At 39.5% G+C, this 17,643-nt stretch overlaps 2 protein-coding genes across 10 annotated transcripts in view; both read left to right on the top strand.

The window, feature by feature from the left end:
* Window positions 1-10,865, top strand: part of SKA2 (spindle and kinetochore associated complex subunit 2) — a 49,398-nt gene extending 38,533 nt beyond the window's left edge. For 2 of the 4 annotated variants that reach the window (XM_019431111.2, XM_019431112.2), the window contains 2 exons: window positions 1,725-1,901; window positions 10,233-10,865. In XM_019431111.2, the coding sequence (XP_019286656.2) occupies window positions 1,725-1,901; window positions 10,233-10,376 (321 nt within the window). In that variant the 3' untranslated portion in view covers window positions 10,377-10,865. Of the gene's footprint in view, window positions 1-1,724; window positions 1,902-10,232 lie in introns of those variants that run through there. The other 2 variants (XM_019431110.2, XM_019431109.2) reach the window with 2 other exon arrangements.
* Window positions 10,866-15,560: 4,695 nt separating this feature from the next.
* TRIM37 (tripartite motif containing 37) overlaps window positions 15,561-17,643 on the top strand; it is a 145,603-nt gene continuing 143,520 nt past the window's right edge. For 5 of the 6 annotated variants that reach the window (XM_019431070.2, XM_019431075.2, XM_019431074.2 and 2 more), the window contains exon 1: window positions 15,561-16,014. In XM_019431070.2, the coding sequence (XP_019286615.1) occupies window positions 15,994-16,014 (21 nt within the window). In that variant the 5' untranslated portion in view covers window positions 15,561-15,993. The remainder of the gene's footprint in view (window positions 16,015-17,643) is intronic. The other variant, XM_019431071.2, reaches the window with a different exon arrangement.

Here is a 17,643-nt window from a genome sequence, read left to right as displayed (position 1 = left end):
GTCTCTGTCACAGCCAGGAGAGAAGGTCCATGAAGGAGATATCTGAAGAGTAGGAAGATAACCAAGATAGTATATATAGTTTTATAGAAATCAAGAGTTCATTTTAAGAAGATAGGAACAAGAAGAAAACATGAGAAAGGGTATCAAAATTATATGCTATTGGACAAGCTTATCTTTTGATTGTTTGCAAAAATTTGGCAAAGGATGTTAGTCTATGGGATGTTATTATTATAGGACCTGGACAGTTGGTGGGAATGGAGTGAGAAGAATGAAACTGGTTTTAAAGAGACAACAGAGTCAGGAGAAGGAGTTAATTTCCCCCCAGGAGTTCATTTCTCCCCAATATAGGGAAGTTCTATATATATATTTGAAGTCTGTACAAAGGGAGATATTGAAAAGGTTATAGAAATATAGGAAACTTAAGGCTGTGGAGGATGTGGGGAGGAAACAATAATAATAGTGGTAGTGCTAGGGGCTGAGTAGGGATGAGAATACCCATTGATGTTTTCCTTTTCAGATGAAAAGGCAGGAAGATGGTGTTTCTACTAGATATTTTCTATTTTCTTGGTATAATAGTTGGTGAGGTCTTGTGCCAAGAAGGAGTAGATGCTAACTGGAGGGAGTGGAGAAAGTTTGGAATAGTTAGTATTGCAGGGTTTGCTAAGGAGCCATCAGGGAATGAAAACAATTACCAAGTGTCAGGACCCTTTTGAAATGCATTTATGGAATACTGTTTATATTCTGAAATGAATTTGAGGGGCGCCTGGATATCACATTCAGTTAAGCATCTTGATTAACTGACTCTTGATTTTGGCTTAGGTCATGATCTCACAGTCGTGGGATTGAGCCCCCCCTGTTGGGCTCCTTGCTGGGCATGGGGTCTGCTTGGGATTCTCTCCCCCACCCTCTTTCTTTGCCCCTCCCCAGCTCAGTTGCGCATGTGCTCTCTCTCTCTCAAAATAAAGAAACATTTAAAATGAATTTGAACGGGCTCCTGGGTGGTTCAGTCGGTTAAGTGTCCATCTTTGGCTCAGGTCATGATCTCCTGGTTCATGGGTTTGAGCCTCGCATCATGCTCTGCACTGACAGTTCGGAGCCTGGAGCCTGCTTTGGATTCTGTGTCTCCCTCTCTCTCTGCGCCTCCCCCGCTTGCACTCTATCTCTGTTTGTCAAAAATAAATAAACGTTAAAATGAATTTGAAAAACCAACGTAATCTATAAATATAGTCTCTTGAGTTGGTGTGAATTTGTATAGGAAAGTCAATTAATTGGTACTTACACATACTTTAGCCTCATGACAGTATGTTTAAGAATTTTATGATACGTAGTTTTAAATTTTCTTACTCATTAAGAACAAAATAGTTCCTTTAATCACCTTCTGAATAGTATTTAGAATTGTATTTTAAAAATAATATGTAATTAATTATGGTGAACTATGTATTAAATGTTATTTATCTAATGTCACCTTATTTGCTTATTTTAATATTGCTATTTTGTGTGCATCTGTGGGTTATTTCTGGACCTAAGCTTTAAATTACTTGAGAATAGGATTTAGGTCTTATGCTTCTTTATTCCTCTCCTCCCATCCTCTATTACACAGTTGTGTAATTAAATACAGTGTTCAATTAAATGGATGGTAGAATGTGTTGTACATACTCTAATTCTTAAAAGAAGCTTAACTTTTCCTTTTCACAATTTAATATATTATTTTTTCCCTGATATAGAGAAATCCAGTTACACTCTTAAAGGAATTGTCAACAATAAAGTCTCGATATCAAACTTTGTATGCCCGCTTTAAACCGATTGGTATAGAACAGAAAGAGAGTAAGAACCGCATTTGTGCTACTGTCAGTAAGACGATGACCATGATACAAGAACTACAAAAGCAAACAGATGTGGAGGTAATGCTTCCAATTGACAAGTTGGATTTGTAGAGTTTTAATTCTGAGTGTCTCTTTGAAAGATGAGCCCCCATTTTCATTTTGAGATTCAGCATTCAGTTTGAACTGTTGATGGAAATGAGATTTTCCTGATTCCTGAAGTATAATAGATCTTATCTCCTTTTGTTTTAATATAAGTATGTGGACTTGACGTGGTTACTAAAGAGGTGTGCTATCTTTGATTATACAGCCATGGCAGAAGAGAAACCTTTCTAATGCTTATTAAATCTACCAGCTTGTAGTTCGTTTTAGAACTAGTGAGACTGAGAAATCTGGAAAGCATCTATACCAGTGACTTGTTTTAGTTCTCCTTTTCTACAGTTGGGTTGGTGGGCTTGGGGAATCCTGACCTTCACTCTCTTTCTCCATTCCTCATTGCCCTCTGATTTCTTGTAAAAATCCTTGTAATTGTGAACCTTTATCACTGATTATGTAAAACTCTTCAGATATAATGGAGTAAAAAAAAAAACAACCAATATGAACTGCTGGCCTAGGCACGATCATCTTAAATAGCCAACTGAAGGATTTGGTAGAATTTTCATTTACTATTAAGGCAAAGTTGAAGGCTTTCTTTTTTTCTTTCTTTCTTTCTTTTTTTTTTTTTTTTAGAGAGAGAGAGAGAGAGAGTGCACAAACACAGGGGAGGAGCATTGGGAGAGAGTGAGAATCCCAAGCAGGCTCGATACTCAGTGTGGATCCTGACATGGGTCTCTATCTCATGACCATGAGATCATGACCTGAGCCAAAATCAACCCAGGTGTCCCCAAAGTTGAGGGCTTTCAAAAGAAAAGATAGTTTGTATGTAGTTGGAATCATAGAGTAGAACTTAATTATATGGACAAAAGACACCTATATAATTTTTTTTTAATGTTTATTTATTTTTGAGACAGAGAGAGACAGAGCATGAATGGGGGAGGGGCAGAGAGAGAGGGAGACACAGAATCGGAAGCAGGCTCCAGGCTCTGAGCCATCAGCCCAGAGCCTGACGTGGGGCTCGAACTCACGAACCGCGAGATCGTGACCTGAGCCAAAGTCGGACGCTCAACCGACTGAGCCACCCAGGCGCCCCTATAATTTTTTTTATCTCTGGTGTCAACTCCAACCAGTTAACTGGTAATACCTGCTTAGAGTGCTGTATTAAGGAACTGTGTTTGGGTGTTGTACAAAAGCTATCGTTACGGGCATGCAGCTAGGGGCAGAATACATGGGGTTTTGTTTGTTTGTTTGTTTATATTTTTTTACCAACCCTGAACTAAATTTGGTTTAAGATACTTGAATTACAGGCTGGTAGTGAGAATAAATCTCAAAGGTTGATTACCAAGGTTAATTTGGTCAATAATTCTTTATATTACCAATGGCAAAAAAGAGAATAGTACCTAATTAAATTTTTCAAATGGTACCTTCAGGGGCACCTGGGTGGCTCAGTTGGTTAAGCATCCGACTTCAGCTCAGGTCATGATCTCACCGTCTGTGAGTTCGAGCCCCGTGTCAGGTTCTGTGCTGACAGCTCAGAGCCTGGAGCCTGCTTCTGATTCTGTGTCTCCTCTCTCTGCCCCTCCCCAGACGCTCACTCTCTATGTCTGTCAAAAACAAAATAAAGACATTGTAAAAATTTAAAAAATAATGAAATGATACCTTCGATGTATTTCAGATGGTTGTTTTGTTTTGTTTCATTTTTTTGGTGCAAAAAGGTGATTTTATTAAAGCACGGGACAGGATCCCTGGGCAGGAAGAGTTGCTTTTAATTTTTTTTTTAAATATGTATTTATTTTTAAGAGAGAGAGATTGTACATGTGTGCATGAAAGCAGGGGAGGGGGAGGGACAGTCGTTCTGAAGCAGGCTCTGTGCTGACAGCAGAGAGCCTAATGCTGGGTTCAAACTCATAAACTGAGATCATGATCTAACGGCGGAAGTTGGATGCTTAACTGACTGAGCCACCCAGGTGCCCCGGATGTATCTCAGGTGTTATATACCTCAGATATTATGTTATGGGGAGAATGAATAGTGGCGGAGGAAAGAGTGATTAGAAAGGACATAGAGAGAGGAGTGCCTGGGTGGCTCAGTAGGTTGATCATCCAACTCTTGATTTCAGCTCAGGTCATGATTCCAGGATCGTGGCATCAAGCCCCACATCAGGCTCTGTGCTGAGTGTGTAGCCTGCTTAAGATTCTCTCTCTGTTTGCCCCTTTCCCCAACTCATGCTCTGTCTCTAAAATTTGGGGGAAAAAAGAGGGGGTCACAGAGGGAATAGGAAGTAGGAGTTTAAAACAGGAAGGGTGTGGTAGATATCTCCTCTGCTGTCCTGCCCACTGCTCCCTTGTGGTGTATTCAATAAACTTCTATCTCCTTAAAACAAACAAACAATAAAAAACAAACAAACAAAAAACAGTAAGGGTCATGACACATACTAATAAGTAAAATGCAAAAACAGTATATTTATGATAGCAGTATATATTTTTATATATATATATATATATATATATATATATATATAAATACAACTCAAGTCATATTCTTCATTGTTGGTGATCAGAGTGTGAAAATAGAAGCATATAAACTTGTTCTAAGGAAACATCTTGAGGAGAGATTAAATGTAGTTCTAAATGTACATATCAACATATATGTACAGAAATCCATAAATTTATTGAAGCACAGGATAAATTTAGGTGGGTGAAATAAAAGTCACTATTTTGGTTTTTTTTGTTTTAAATGTTTATTTTTGAGAGAGAGAGAGAGAGAGCGAGAGCAAGCACACACACAAGAATGGGAGGGGCAGAGAGAGAGGGAGACAGAATGTGAAGTAGGCTTCAGGCTGTCAGCACAGAGCCTGACACAGTGTTCAGACTCTCAAACTGTGAGTTCATGACCTGAGCCGAAGTCGGATCTTTAACCAACCCAGATGCCCTGAAAAGTGATATTTTGAATGCTGTGGTAATAAAAATTGTCCCCACTGGGTACAGTCAGGAAAAACTATATTTCTGACTAAGATTAAAAAGCGGTACAGAAAATAGTTATAATAGTGATAGAGGATTTCAGTCATCTAATTATCTGTAAAGTTCTTCATTCACTTAAAAGATGTACCTGCAGGGGCACCTGTGTGGCTCAGTCAGTTGAACATTTGCCTGTTGCTTTTGGGTAAGGTCATGATCCTAGGGATGTGGGATTGAGCCCTGTACTGGGCTCCATATTGAGTGGGGATCCTACTTGAGATTCTCTCTCTCTCCCTCTGCCCCTCTCCCCCACTGGTGCCCTCTCTGTCTCTGAAAAAAAAAAAATAAAAAAGAAGTATCTGCAATGAGCAATAATTATATTTAAGGTAGAAAACTAATGGAGCTTTTACTTTGGATTACATTACAAATAAGGAGAGATGACTGAAAGGTTGGTTATAAACCTTGAAGAAGGAGATAATATTTTTGATTCAGTGATGGCCATGTTGGGAAATGTCAGATGTGGTGGGACTTGTATCTACTACTTTAAAAATGAGATAGTAGAAAGTTTAGAGAAAATTTTCATGATCAAAATGTGGAAGAAAAGAGAATGGCATCTGTAGAGTTGTATAAACAAAAATAGTTCTATGAGCCCAGAATTTAAAAGACATGTAAGGTAGACCTTATAAAGGAAGTATAGAAAGAGGTGTGTCAGTCATAGGGACAGAACTGTGAGAATACTTATGAAAGCCAAAAGCTAGATTAAGTTGAGGCTTCGGAAATTTTCTAAAATAACCAAAAGGGCCTTTAAGATTATTTTGGGAACATGAAGAACGATAAAGGGATAAACTTACTTAAGGCAAATGTTGCTTTTTTTATAGACAACAGAAAGCAAATAGAAAGTAAAACTGTTCAGGTATTATCTTGCTATATCTTTTTTTTTTTCATTCTACTTCTTTTACAGAGAGAGAGAGAGCGTGAGTGGGAGAGAGGGGCAGAGAGAGAGAGGGAGAGAGAGGGGATCCCAAGCAGGTTCCGTTCTCAGCGAGGAGCTGACAAGGGGCTCGATCCCACCACCCTGGGATCACCACCTGAGCCGAAATCCAGAGTTGGAAGCTCAACCAACTGAGCCACGCAGGCACTCCCCTTGTTATAGTCTTTATAAGAGTGCAAGGATTTTCATTTGCAAGGATAGAAAATATGTTTGAATTGATAATATTCAAAAATGGGACTTGAATTTATAATATTAAAAAATAAATAGGGAGGTGAGAACAGAAAAGGAGGTGAAAGGAATACTTTTTAGTTAATATAAAGACATTAAGGCTTAAATACACTTAATTATAAAGGTGACCACCAAGACACACACACACACACACACACACACACACACACACACACACACAGGACTAGATTGGTTCCAAAATAAAAATGACCAAAACAAACCCCCAAAACAAATATAATTAAAAAGGTATTAAAAACAGAATGTGTGGTATTCCACTGAGCTCTGAAACATTTGTATTAAGGAAGAAAATTTTCTACAAGTTTTAGATTGGTTAATTCCTGGAAAAATTCTTTGAAAATTTATGAAACAGGTCATCTGAAATCTCTTGAACAGTTATCACAACAAGAAACATGGACTCATGGAGAACAAAGTCCTTTCAGAATAATACCATTTCCTGTTTTGAGATAGAAGAGGGAAATTCTGTAATTATTTGGGTTGCAGAAAGGTATATGATTGTTTTTCATTTTATCTATGTGAATATTTTTGGTAAATGTTGGCTTGATCAGCCAAGCCAGCTGGGCAGCCCAATAGCCAAATGTGGCTATACAAATTAAAATGTATTATTATTTTTAAAATTTTTTAATGTTTTTTATTCATTTTCTGAGAGAGAGAGAGAGAGAGAGAGCAGGGAAGGGGCAGAGAGAGAGAGGAAGACACAGAATCCGAAGTAGGCTCCATGGCCAGGAGCCTGATGTGGGGCTTGAACTCATGAACCATGAGATCATGACCTGAGCTGTAGTCAGACATTTAACTGACTGAACCACCCAGGTGCCCCTAAATTAAAATTTAAAGTAATTAAATAAAAAAATCAGTTCTTCATCTACTGATTAGACAGCACAGATATAGAATATTTTCAGCATCACAGAAAGTTCTGGTGGACAGCACTGCTCTAGAGATTCTTATTCTGTAGTATAGTGTGTTCCAGATTCGGCAGTCTCTCTAGAGATGACCTATATAGTTAGGCGGAGTTGTAACTATTTGATTCTTCACGTTGTACTTTGTGTAATTTCCCCATTAACCCGGTTTTAGCTAGCCCACTGGTTAGTGCCCTATGAAAGTCCTTTACATTTCCATTTGGCTTCTATTCTTCCTTTTGCTGTTTGCTCCTACCTACTTTAGGCAGATACTGTTTGCTGGGTTGTTTTCTCAGCATCTATTCGCCCTTGCTGCCTAATAGAACACTGACTTTCTTGAGATGTGTGCCATCCCTAGCTCGTGTCTGGGGCAAAGTTGGTGCTTTCCTCAGCTTCAGGGCGTGCATCTCATTGGCAAGGGAAATGGATTTTCTTTTAACTAAATTGACTCAGGAATGGGTTTGTAACCCATGTGACATGTGAGAAGAGAAAGTCTAGACGTTGGAAATTAGAGTTTCCTCGCTGCTGAGAGACCTCTAGGAAGAGAAAACTTTTCTTCTTCTAAACATTATGTATAGATGTGATGCCTAGAACTGCTACAGCCATTTTTCCTTTCAGCTTGAGGATAAACCACCACCAAGGATATTAGATAAGGTGGAAAAACCCAGTCTTTATGTTGAGCTGCTGAATAAACCAGTCCTGAAGTCTGACCTTTTTCTGTAGTTATTGTGCAGTGATAATAAATTTTCTTATTATTTATCCATTTTTATTTTTTTAATTTTTTAATTATTTTTTTAATATAATTTATTGTCAAATTGGTTTCCATACAACACCCAGTGCTCATCCCAACAAGTGCCCTCCTCCATGCCCATCACCCACTTTCCCCTCACCCCCATCCCCCATCAACCCTCAGTTTGTTCTCAGTCCTTAAGAGTCTCTTATGGTTTGCCTCCCTCCCTCTCTGTAACTTTTTTTGCCCCTTCCCTTCCCCCATGGTCTTCTCTTAAGTTTCTCAAGATCCACATATGAGTGAAAACATAGTGTATCTGTCTTTCTCTGCCTGACTTATTTCACTTAGCCTAATACCCTCCAATTCCATCCACATTGCCACAAATGGCCAGATTTCATTCTTTCTCATTGCCAAGTAGTATTCCATTGTATATATAAACCACGTCTTCTTTATCCATTTGTCAGTTGATGGACATTTAGGCTCTTTCCATAATTTGGCTATTGTTAAAAGTGCTGCTATAAACATTGGGGTACATGTGCCCCTATGCATCAGCACTCCTGTATCCCTTGGGTAAATTCCTAGCAGTACCACTGCTAGGGCATAGTGTAGTTCTAGTTTTAATTTTTTTTTTTTCAATATATGAAATTTATTGTCAAATTGGTTTCCATACAACACCCAGTGCTCATCCCAAAAGGTGCCCTCCTCAATACCCATCACCCACCCTGCCCTCCCTCCCACCCCCCATCAACTCTCAGTTTGTTCTCAGTTTTTAAGAGTCTCTTATGCTTTGGCTCTCTCCCACTCTAACCTCTTTTTTTTTTTTTTTTTCCTTCCCCTCCCCCATGGGTTTCTGTTAAGTTTCTCAGGATCCACATAAGAGTGAAAACATATGGTGTCTGTCTTTCTCTGTATGGCTTATTTCACTTAGCATCACACTCTCCAGTTCCATCCACGTTGCTACAAAGGGCCATATTTCGTTCTTTCTCATTGCCATGTAGTACTCCATTGTGTATATAAACCACAATTTCTTTATCCATTCATCAGTTGATGGACATTTAGGCTCTTTCCAAAGCTGTAATCCTCAAGACAGCATGGTATTGGCACAAAAACAGACACATAGACCAATGGAATAGAATAGAAACCCCAGAACTAGACCCACAAACGTATGGCCAACTCATCTTTGACAAAGCAGGAAAGAACATCCAATGGAAAAAAGACAGTCTCTTTAACAAATGGTGCTGGGAGAACTGGATGGCAACATGCAGAAGGTTGAAACTAGACCACTTTCTGACACCATTCACAAAAATAAACTCAAAATGGATAAAGGACCTGAATGTGAGACAGGAAACCATCAAAACCCTAGAGGAGAAAGCAGGAAAAGACCTCTCTGACCTCAGCCGTAGCAATCTCTTACTCGACACATCCCCAAAGGCAAGGGAATTAAAAGCAAAAATGAATTACTGGGACCTTATGAAGACCTTATGTTCCTTCTGCACAGCAAAGGAAACAACCAACAAAACTAAAAGGCAACCAACGGAATGGGAAAAGATATTTGCAAATGACATATTGGACAAAGGGCTAGTATCCAAAATCTATAAAGAGCTCACCAAACTCCACACCCGAAAAACAAATAACCCAGTGAAGAAATGGGCAGAAAACATGAATTGACACTTCTCTAAAGAAGACATCCGGATGGCCAACAGGCACATGAAAAGATGCTCAACGTCGCTCCTCATCAGGGAAATACAAATCAAAACCACACTCAGATATCACCTCACGCCAGTCAGAGTGGCCAAAATGAACAAAAAAGAAGACTATAAATGCTGGAGAGGATGTGGAGAAATGGGAACCCTCTTGCACTGTTGGTGGGAATGCAAACTGGTGCAGCCACTCTGGAAAACGGTGTGGAGGTTCCTCAGAAAATTAAAAATAAACCTACCCTATGACCCAGCAATAGCACTGCTAGGAATTTACCCAAGGGATACAGGAGTACTGATGCATAGGGGCACTTGTACCCCAGTGTTTATAGCAGCATTCTCAACAATAGCCAAATTGTGGAAAGAGCCTATTTATCCATTTTTAAATGTATTCCTGTTACTTGCAGCTAAAAACATCTCAATTGTCCTTCAAAATTTAGTTCAATTTAGTTCTCCACTTCTGAGGAAACTTCCAGACTATTTTATTCACATTTCTTTCTCAAAATGCTTTTAGAATATGGCAGTCAAATGTGACTTATTTAGTTTTGTTAAATTACAGTCCTTAAACTGTTTGATTTATTGGTTTTGTTTCTTAAACTTAATTGCAAGTTCTTTGAAAGCTCAAACATTAAAAGTACCTTGTATTTGGATAGCCAAATATCTATTTTATCCTGCCTTCCTAATTTTGTGATTATAGACATAGTATGAGCTTATGGAAACATAAAAAAAAAAAGCAGAAGTTAACTAAATTACACAGTTTTTACAGATTTTGAAATAAAGATTTTCTCATTTGTTTTTTAGCTGTCACCACTGACTAAAGAAGAGAAAACTGCAGCAGAGCAATTAAAATCTTTTGTTCAGACTTATGAAGAAGTGGACTTGCAAAAGGGAATTCTAATGGAGAGGAGATCCATTCCAGAAAGATTTAAGAAGATGTCTTGTTAGCACTCGATGACTAGAGGTGGGGGGATGGAGAAGGAGATTTGGCTTGGGTAACTGGATAGTGATGCCTTTCACAAGAGAAGGTCCTATAAGAAGGGCAGATATTATATGAATAAAGTTCAGCCAAAAACATGGAATGGGAATAAAGGGATTTAAATGTATGTATGTACACACAGTCTTATCATTTCAGGCAAGGAAGTCACGTAACACTATTTTGCATTTGTTTTTGTATAATTGGGAGAAAATGGATGTCCTGGCCTATCATAAAAGGATATTTATGTACTATTGGTTAGTAGATATGAATGAGCATGCTTTGGAAATTAACAGATAGAAAAAATATTTGTATTATATTATACATTATATGTATATAATTTTATTTTTGAAAAGTTTTGATTATAGGTAATGGTCACATTATTGGAGACTGCTAATATGTGACCTAAAATCCTCCACAAAAGCTAACATTAGTAATAATAAATTGGCTTTTCTGTGACAGCCTCACTTTTATTTTCTTATTCCTTCTTGCTGCTAATGTTGAACAACATGAACTTTGCTTTCAAATGCTGTTTTAGAGTGTCTCTGTTGTATATCAACACTACCTTTGTTCTCCTTCAGCCTATATTATTATAATTGTACATTCTATATGAAAGCTAAGAAACTGAAAACAGAGGATTACTGGCAACTGTTACTTGCCAATTGTGTGTGTATTTCCTTATTTTATTTATTTATTCATTTATTTTATTAAATTTTTTTTGAGTTTTTAAAAAAAATACTTATTTTTGAGAGAGAGAGAGAGAGAGAGAGAGAGAGAGAGAGAGAGAGTGTGAGCAGGGAAAAGGCAGTCACAGAATCTGAAGCAGGCTCCAGGCTCTGAGCTGTCGGCACAGAGCCTCATGCGGGCCTCATAACTCACAAGCTGTGAGATCATGTTCTGAACTGAAGTGGGACGCTTAACTGACTGAGCCACCCAGGCACCCTAATGTTTATTTAGTTTTAGACAGAGAAAGAGATACATAGAGTGTGAGCAAGTGAGGGGCAGAGAGATAGAGAGGGAGACAGAATCCAAAGCAGGCTCCAGGTTCCGAGCTGTCATCATAGAGCCCCACATGGGGCTTGAACCCATGAACCACATGATCATGACCTGAGCCAAAATCAGCTGCTCATGACTGCCACCCAAGCGCCCCTTGTTATTTATTTGTAAAAAAAATTTTTTTAAAGTTTATTTATTTATTTTGGTGGGGGGTGGGGGTGCAGAGAGATAGGGAGAAAGAATTCCAAGCAGGCTCTACATTGTCAGCATGGAGCCCTGTGCAGGACTCAAACTCAAACCCTGAAATCATGACCTAAGCCAAAATCAAGAGTCAGATGCTTAACTGACTGAGCCACTCGGGTGCCTATTTGTTTTTAAATAACTATTGGCAATAAGGTAATCATAGGGACAGATTTTGATGCAAAGATGTTAATCACAGGGTTATTTATACTAGCAAAACACAAATACATCTGGCTAATGGAAGGTAAATAGGTGTATTCACATAATAAGAGGTCAAGCTGCCAATAAATTACTACTGTTAACCTGGGAAATGCTGAAGCTGTGTTAAATGGGGGATAGGGGAAACAGATTGCAGTTTTGTAGTTAAGATTGGGCTTTGGAGTCTGCAATGTAAATACAGGTTTTTTGTTTTTTTGTTTTAGTTAATTTACTTTGAGAGAGAGAGTGTGAGCTGGGGAGGGGCAGAGAGCATGGGGCAGGCTCCATGCTGTCAGTACAGAAGTTGACTTGGGGCTTGAACTCACAAACTGTGAGATCATGATGTGAGCCTTAATCTAGAGTCAGACCCTTAACCGACTGAGCCACCCAGGCCCCTGTAAATAGCAGGTTTTAAATTCTAGTTATGTGATCCTAACCAAATAACTTCTGTGTGTCAGGATGGCTGGAAGCACAATGAGATGGTAAAGTGTTTGGGTTTGATAATTAGAAATTGTTCTGTAAATATTTCCATATATGTAATAAGAGGCATTGAAAAGACTAGGAAAGATGCATCAAATATTAGTTCTGCAGGTGATAGAATTATACGTTCATCTAATTAAAAAAATTTGTTATGAGCATTTATTTGTCCATTAACAAACTTGTAATAGGTGACAAACAGGGTTGGGAGAGTAGCTTCAGTTAAAATTGTACTGTGTAGTTGAATATTTGAAGAACAGAACCACGCCTTAAAAATTTTTTTTAAATGTTTACTTTTGAGAGAGAGAGAGTGAGCATACAAGTGGGGGAGGGACAGACAGGGGGACAGAGGATCTGAAGGGGGCTCTAAGCTAACAGCAGTGAGCCTGATGTGGGGCTCCAACTCATGAACTCATGAATTCAGATCATGCCCTGAGCCAAAGTCGGACACTCAGCTACCCAGGCGCCCCCCTCCCCTTTAGATTACAGAGAAATAAGTCACACTTCAGTAACATTTTCTTCAGTAATTTTAATATTTAGGAAGTTTTTGTCATGGAATGGCTCTGGGATGTGATGTTGATTGGTGGGATTGAAAAATGGTAGTATCACAAAGAAGTCATGACAAATTCCTGGTGTTTTTCCTCTATGATTTCCTTCACAGTCATCCTGTAAATATTGGTTCTTCCCCCACACCCCCTTAAAATAGTTCTCTCTGCACTTCTTTATATATTCATTTATGATTCCCAAATACAACTTCTTCCATTAGATCTAGATGCATAGATCCATATGTCCAATAAAAAAATTCTGAGTATTCAAATTGATCACTTCCAGAGTACTTACTGACTTTATTTTGTCCATGGGCACTATTCTGTTACCTAGAATTAAGAAGTTTGTACCTTTACCTTCTTAGCCAATAAAATCTATAATTCTTTCTCTGAAATGTTCATGGTATCCAAGCTCCACTTTATTTTCACTCTTACTACCCTAATTTAGGTCTTTTATTTCTCATTTGGATAATTATTTTTTATGTGACTATAGTGTTTTTATGTCTTAAAGTTGTAAGTAATACAAATTAATTTTAATACAAATTTAGGTTTTAGGAAATTAAAACATACAAGTATGTCTATTACCCAGAATTATCTTGAATCTCTTCAGATGTTTCATTTATCATTACCTATTTATTTATGTATGTATTTTTTTTTGTTTTTTTTAGATAGAGTGCAAGTGAGAGAGAGGGGCTGAGGGAGAAAGAATCATATACAGCTCCATGCTCAGCACAGAGCACCATGTAGGGCTTGATCCCATGACCCTGAAATCATGACCTGAGCTGAAATCTACAGTTGGACACTAAACCGACTGAGCCACTGAGGCGCCCTCAGATGTTTCTACATATATACACAAATTACAAATATTTTTTTTACAAAAATAGGCTGATACCATATATTATACTGCAGCTGCATTTAGGTTTTTTTTTTTTTTTTTTTTTAATTCATTTATTTTGAGACAGAGAGGCGCGAGTGGGAGAGGGGCAGAGAAAGAGAGAGAGAGAGGGAGAGAATCCCAAGCAGGCTATGTGCTGTCACTGCTGAGCCCGATTCAGGGCTTGAACCAATGAACCCAGAGATCATGGCCTGAGCTGAAGTCATACCCTTAACCAAATGAGCCACCCAGGTGCCCAGTGTTTTTCATTGTAAATATATTTTGGATATTTTTATCACACACTTCTGCTATTGTTTTGAACAGTTGTAATCCAATATATGGATGTTACCATGATTTTTTTCAGTTCTGTACTGATAGGCATTGATAAGCTGTATAATAGACAAGTTAGATTTGTTGGAGTTCCGGGGAAAAGCAGCTAGGTCCTCCTTTAGGGAATTCTGAGATCCCAGGTTTCCTACCTCCATGTGGTAGCTAGGCATCCTGCCAACTAAATTCTTTTTTACTTAAATTAACCATAATCTGTGGCTACAACCATTGACCCCTAATTGTATAGGTTTTCCAATTTTTCACTATTATGAACTATTGCAATAAATCTTTAAACATTTTTGGGTTCTTGGACAAATATATCTATTAGCATAAGAACTTATTTTAATATTTATATGTTGTAATTTGTCTTATTTTTTTCACTTCTCATTACTCTTTGAATCCCAAGTACAGTACTGTGTTTCACAGATAACTTTTTTGAGGTAAAATTCACTTAGCAAAATTAAACATTAACCATTACTACAGTGTACAATTCAGGGCGTTTTATCATAAATGGTGGCGTGCAAACATCAAGACCATAAATAAGTTTTGGTTAAAGAATTTCCAGTAACAGATTAATCTTACTAAATTATTCCTGTCCATGGTTCACGTATTAAAAAATTGTCCACTACTTATAAGAAAGTCCAAATCCCTTGATACTCAAGAGCTTCTTTCTAGGTTATTGTTGATTCTTTACGTGTGCACTCTAGATTGGGTTAAGTGTAATAGTGGTTTGCAATACATCCGAAAGGAAAAAGTAAATTCAGATTAAGAATTTGATGTAAGACCTTTGTCTCACACCCTCAATTCCTGCCATCTGTAGACTTCATGACAAAATTGTATGAAGACGCCAACATAGGAAAGCTGAACACAGCTGACGCTTGCACTTTCCATAGTCCCATAGCGACGGCAAACCTCAAGTGGCAAGACATGCTGGATGGAGTGGTGTAGATCAAATCTCTACAGTCTGTGGTCCCATTCTTCCTGAAACGACACCGCTGTAGGCTTCACAATATGAGTAGGTGGGGCAGAAGTCTCAAAACCCGAGAATCTGGGGTTCCTTCCAAAGAAAGAACACTAGCCACCAATTCTACACCATGGTTTCTCAAAAAGTGCGGGCCAAAGGCTACCTGCAGCCAAATCTGCGGAGAGTGGCTGTTGACGATTTTGTGGAGCCTTATCTTAGAATCAAGTCCGAATACCTAGGGGTGTGGCTTCAGAGTCTGTTTCACTCAAGCACTCCAGGTGGTTGTTCCAGTCTTTGGCGCGCCAAAGTTTGAGACTGGTGGAGCGCCGCCCTTCCCTAAGGGCGCAGAGGCGTGGAGACCAGCGAGCGCCAAACTCTCATCCGCTTGCGCGCTAGACTGTGGCCAAACACACGCAGCCCTGCGGCTGCTAGCAGCCAAATCTCGTGTGCGCCCCCGCACCGCGGGAACTAGTTGCCCGCCTCTCTCCTCCCGGCTCCCCTAACGCCGCGTTCTGCGCGCATGCGCACCGCGCCTTTCCTCTTCGCCGCTCCTTCAGCTGCCCTGGTTACCGTTGGTGTTTGCGAATTCCCTGCAGCACCTTCTTTGCTGGAGACCAGCGCCGCCGGGCTCTAGCAGCAGTTCGATACGCGCGCGCCCGCGTCACGTGGTGCGAGGCTCCCTCGCGGTTGCTGGCGGGCGGCTTAGCGGTGAGGAAGCAGCTGCGGCCACCGCTCGCCCTCCCACTGCGCCCTAGGGCGGGTGCGCGGATAAATATGGCGAAGTGGGGGTAGCTGGCGCCGAGCCCGACGCGATGGGGCGAGCAGGTGGGGCGGTCGTCGGAGCCTCCTGAGCCACACGCCGGCGTGGTTTTCGTCGGCGATTTGACCTGGCGACCTCGGGCCGGCGCCCAATAGGTCAGACCACGGACTCCGCGGGTCGCCGAGGGCCCCGCCGAGAGCCGGAGGCAATGGATGAACAGAGCGTAGAGGTGAGGGGGGTTGAGAAGGGTGGTGGTTACTCTCCCTCCGCTACCCCCTGAGCCTTCTTTATTTGGGGCGCCCTGCCCTAGCCCTCCCTGTAGTAGAGCACCCCCACTCCGCCGCTGCGGGTGTAGTGAAGGCTGGCCCAGTGCGAAGGACGCCGTGCTAGGTCCGCAGCTCTTCGGGTGCCTTGTCAGGTGGTGGTATCCTGGCGTTTTCTGGGTGTCTTGGCACGGTACTCATTCTCAGAGGGTTTTTGCAAACTACAGTCTGGGAAGAGCAAAACTGCAAATTCATTAGACGTGCCGTGCACTCGCTACCTGTTCTTGGGAGTTCAAGTGCAGATCCAAAACTCTCTCCAACTGGAATCATTCCTCCCCGACCCGTACATTTTGCAGACTTCTGCCCTTCCTAAATTGAATGAGGATATACTTTTATTATCCTATTTGTAGTTTTCTGGAACAACCTATTCTTTTATATTTGGCTCTTGTGAGCTGTGATTCCAAATGGTTGAGATATTTACTTAAAGGCCAGTAACATTAAAAAAAAAAAGATTGCTTATTGGACCTAATTATTTAACAGTTGTCGAATTTTGAACTTTCCATTACCTTGGTCCTTAGTAAGTTGCAACTGTATTACAGGCACTCCAGTTGAAAGTAGTTCACCCAATGGTCTTATTGTCCACCCTCCCCTCCCCCAGCGTCTGCATCTCACAGGTTCTTTCTGGTTCTGCAGAGTCATGATTGGACTAATGAATAATTTTCTCCTTAGTTCCTCCTGCGAAAGTGTTATAAAGGTTTTGTAACGTTTTCTTGGTTTGGGAGCGTTTAATTCTCCTGGGATGGAGTAAATAAATGTGAGTACGGTAAAAATAAAATATACAATAAGTTGGTTTTCATTATATCTGCTTTCTTATTAGTTACTTCCTAAAATGATTTATCTGAGGCTTGCAAACTATCGTTTCTTCTATTTATTATTCTTTTTTTCTTTTCAAAGCCTTCATGGGGCGACCACTAAAATTTTCCATAGGAACAAAATCTCAGGCTCCAATAAAAAGCTAGTTGGTTGGAGTATCAGGGCAAATTCAGATTTCTGGATTCTGAATTAGTTTCTTTCTTGATCAGAGTACACTCTGTTTAGTATATGTATCTTTTTTAAAGTTTTTTTTTTTTTTTTTTTAATTTTAAAAGCAGTCCATCCCCTTGGGGAAATTGCAGAAAAAGTTAATATAGTTAATTCAGTCAGTCCATCTTTTTTTTTTTTTTTTTTTTTAGGTGTTCTGCATAATAAGGCTATTTTTTTCTATATCCTCAAATCAAGAAGTTTCTAGTGACTGTCATAATCTGTGTTAACTGTCCTAATTTTTCTTATTAACTGTCATAATTTAATATTTTGAAATTTGGGTTATAGCCACATTCTTGTGATTACAATTTATGCTTCAGTGATAATATTTGTGCATAAGTGTGTTTGCATTTCATGTTCTTTCCTTAGAATAGAGCCACTGTGAAGCTTAGGAAAGAAAAAGCACTTTTTCCAGATGTTCTGAGGTACACTGGGCCTTGACTAACCAAGTACTGATAAGACTTATTAAAACAGGTTATATCAGCCCAAAATTAATGTCAATGTTGAGTGAGTTG

Source organism: Panthera pardus, unplaced genomic scaffold (genome assembly GCF_024362965.1).
Source record: "Panthera pardus isolate Hobbes unplaced genomic scaffold, ASM2436296v1 HiC_scaffold_3, whole genome shotgun sequence".
In the NCBI taxonomy this organism is placed as follows: Eukaryota; Metazoa; Chordata; class Mammalia; order Carnivora; family Felidae; genus Panthera; species Panthera pardus.
Note: the sequence above shows the minus strand (reverse complement) of the source record. Positions and strands in the feature narration are given on the sequence as shown.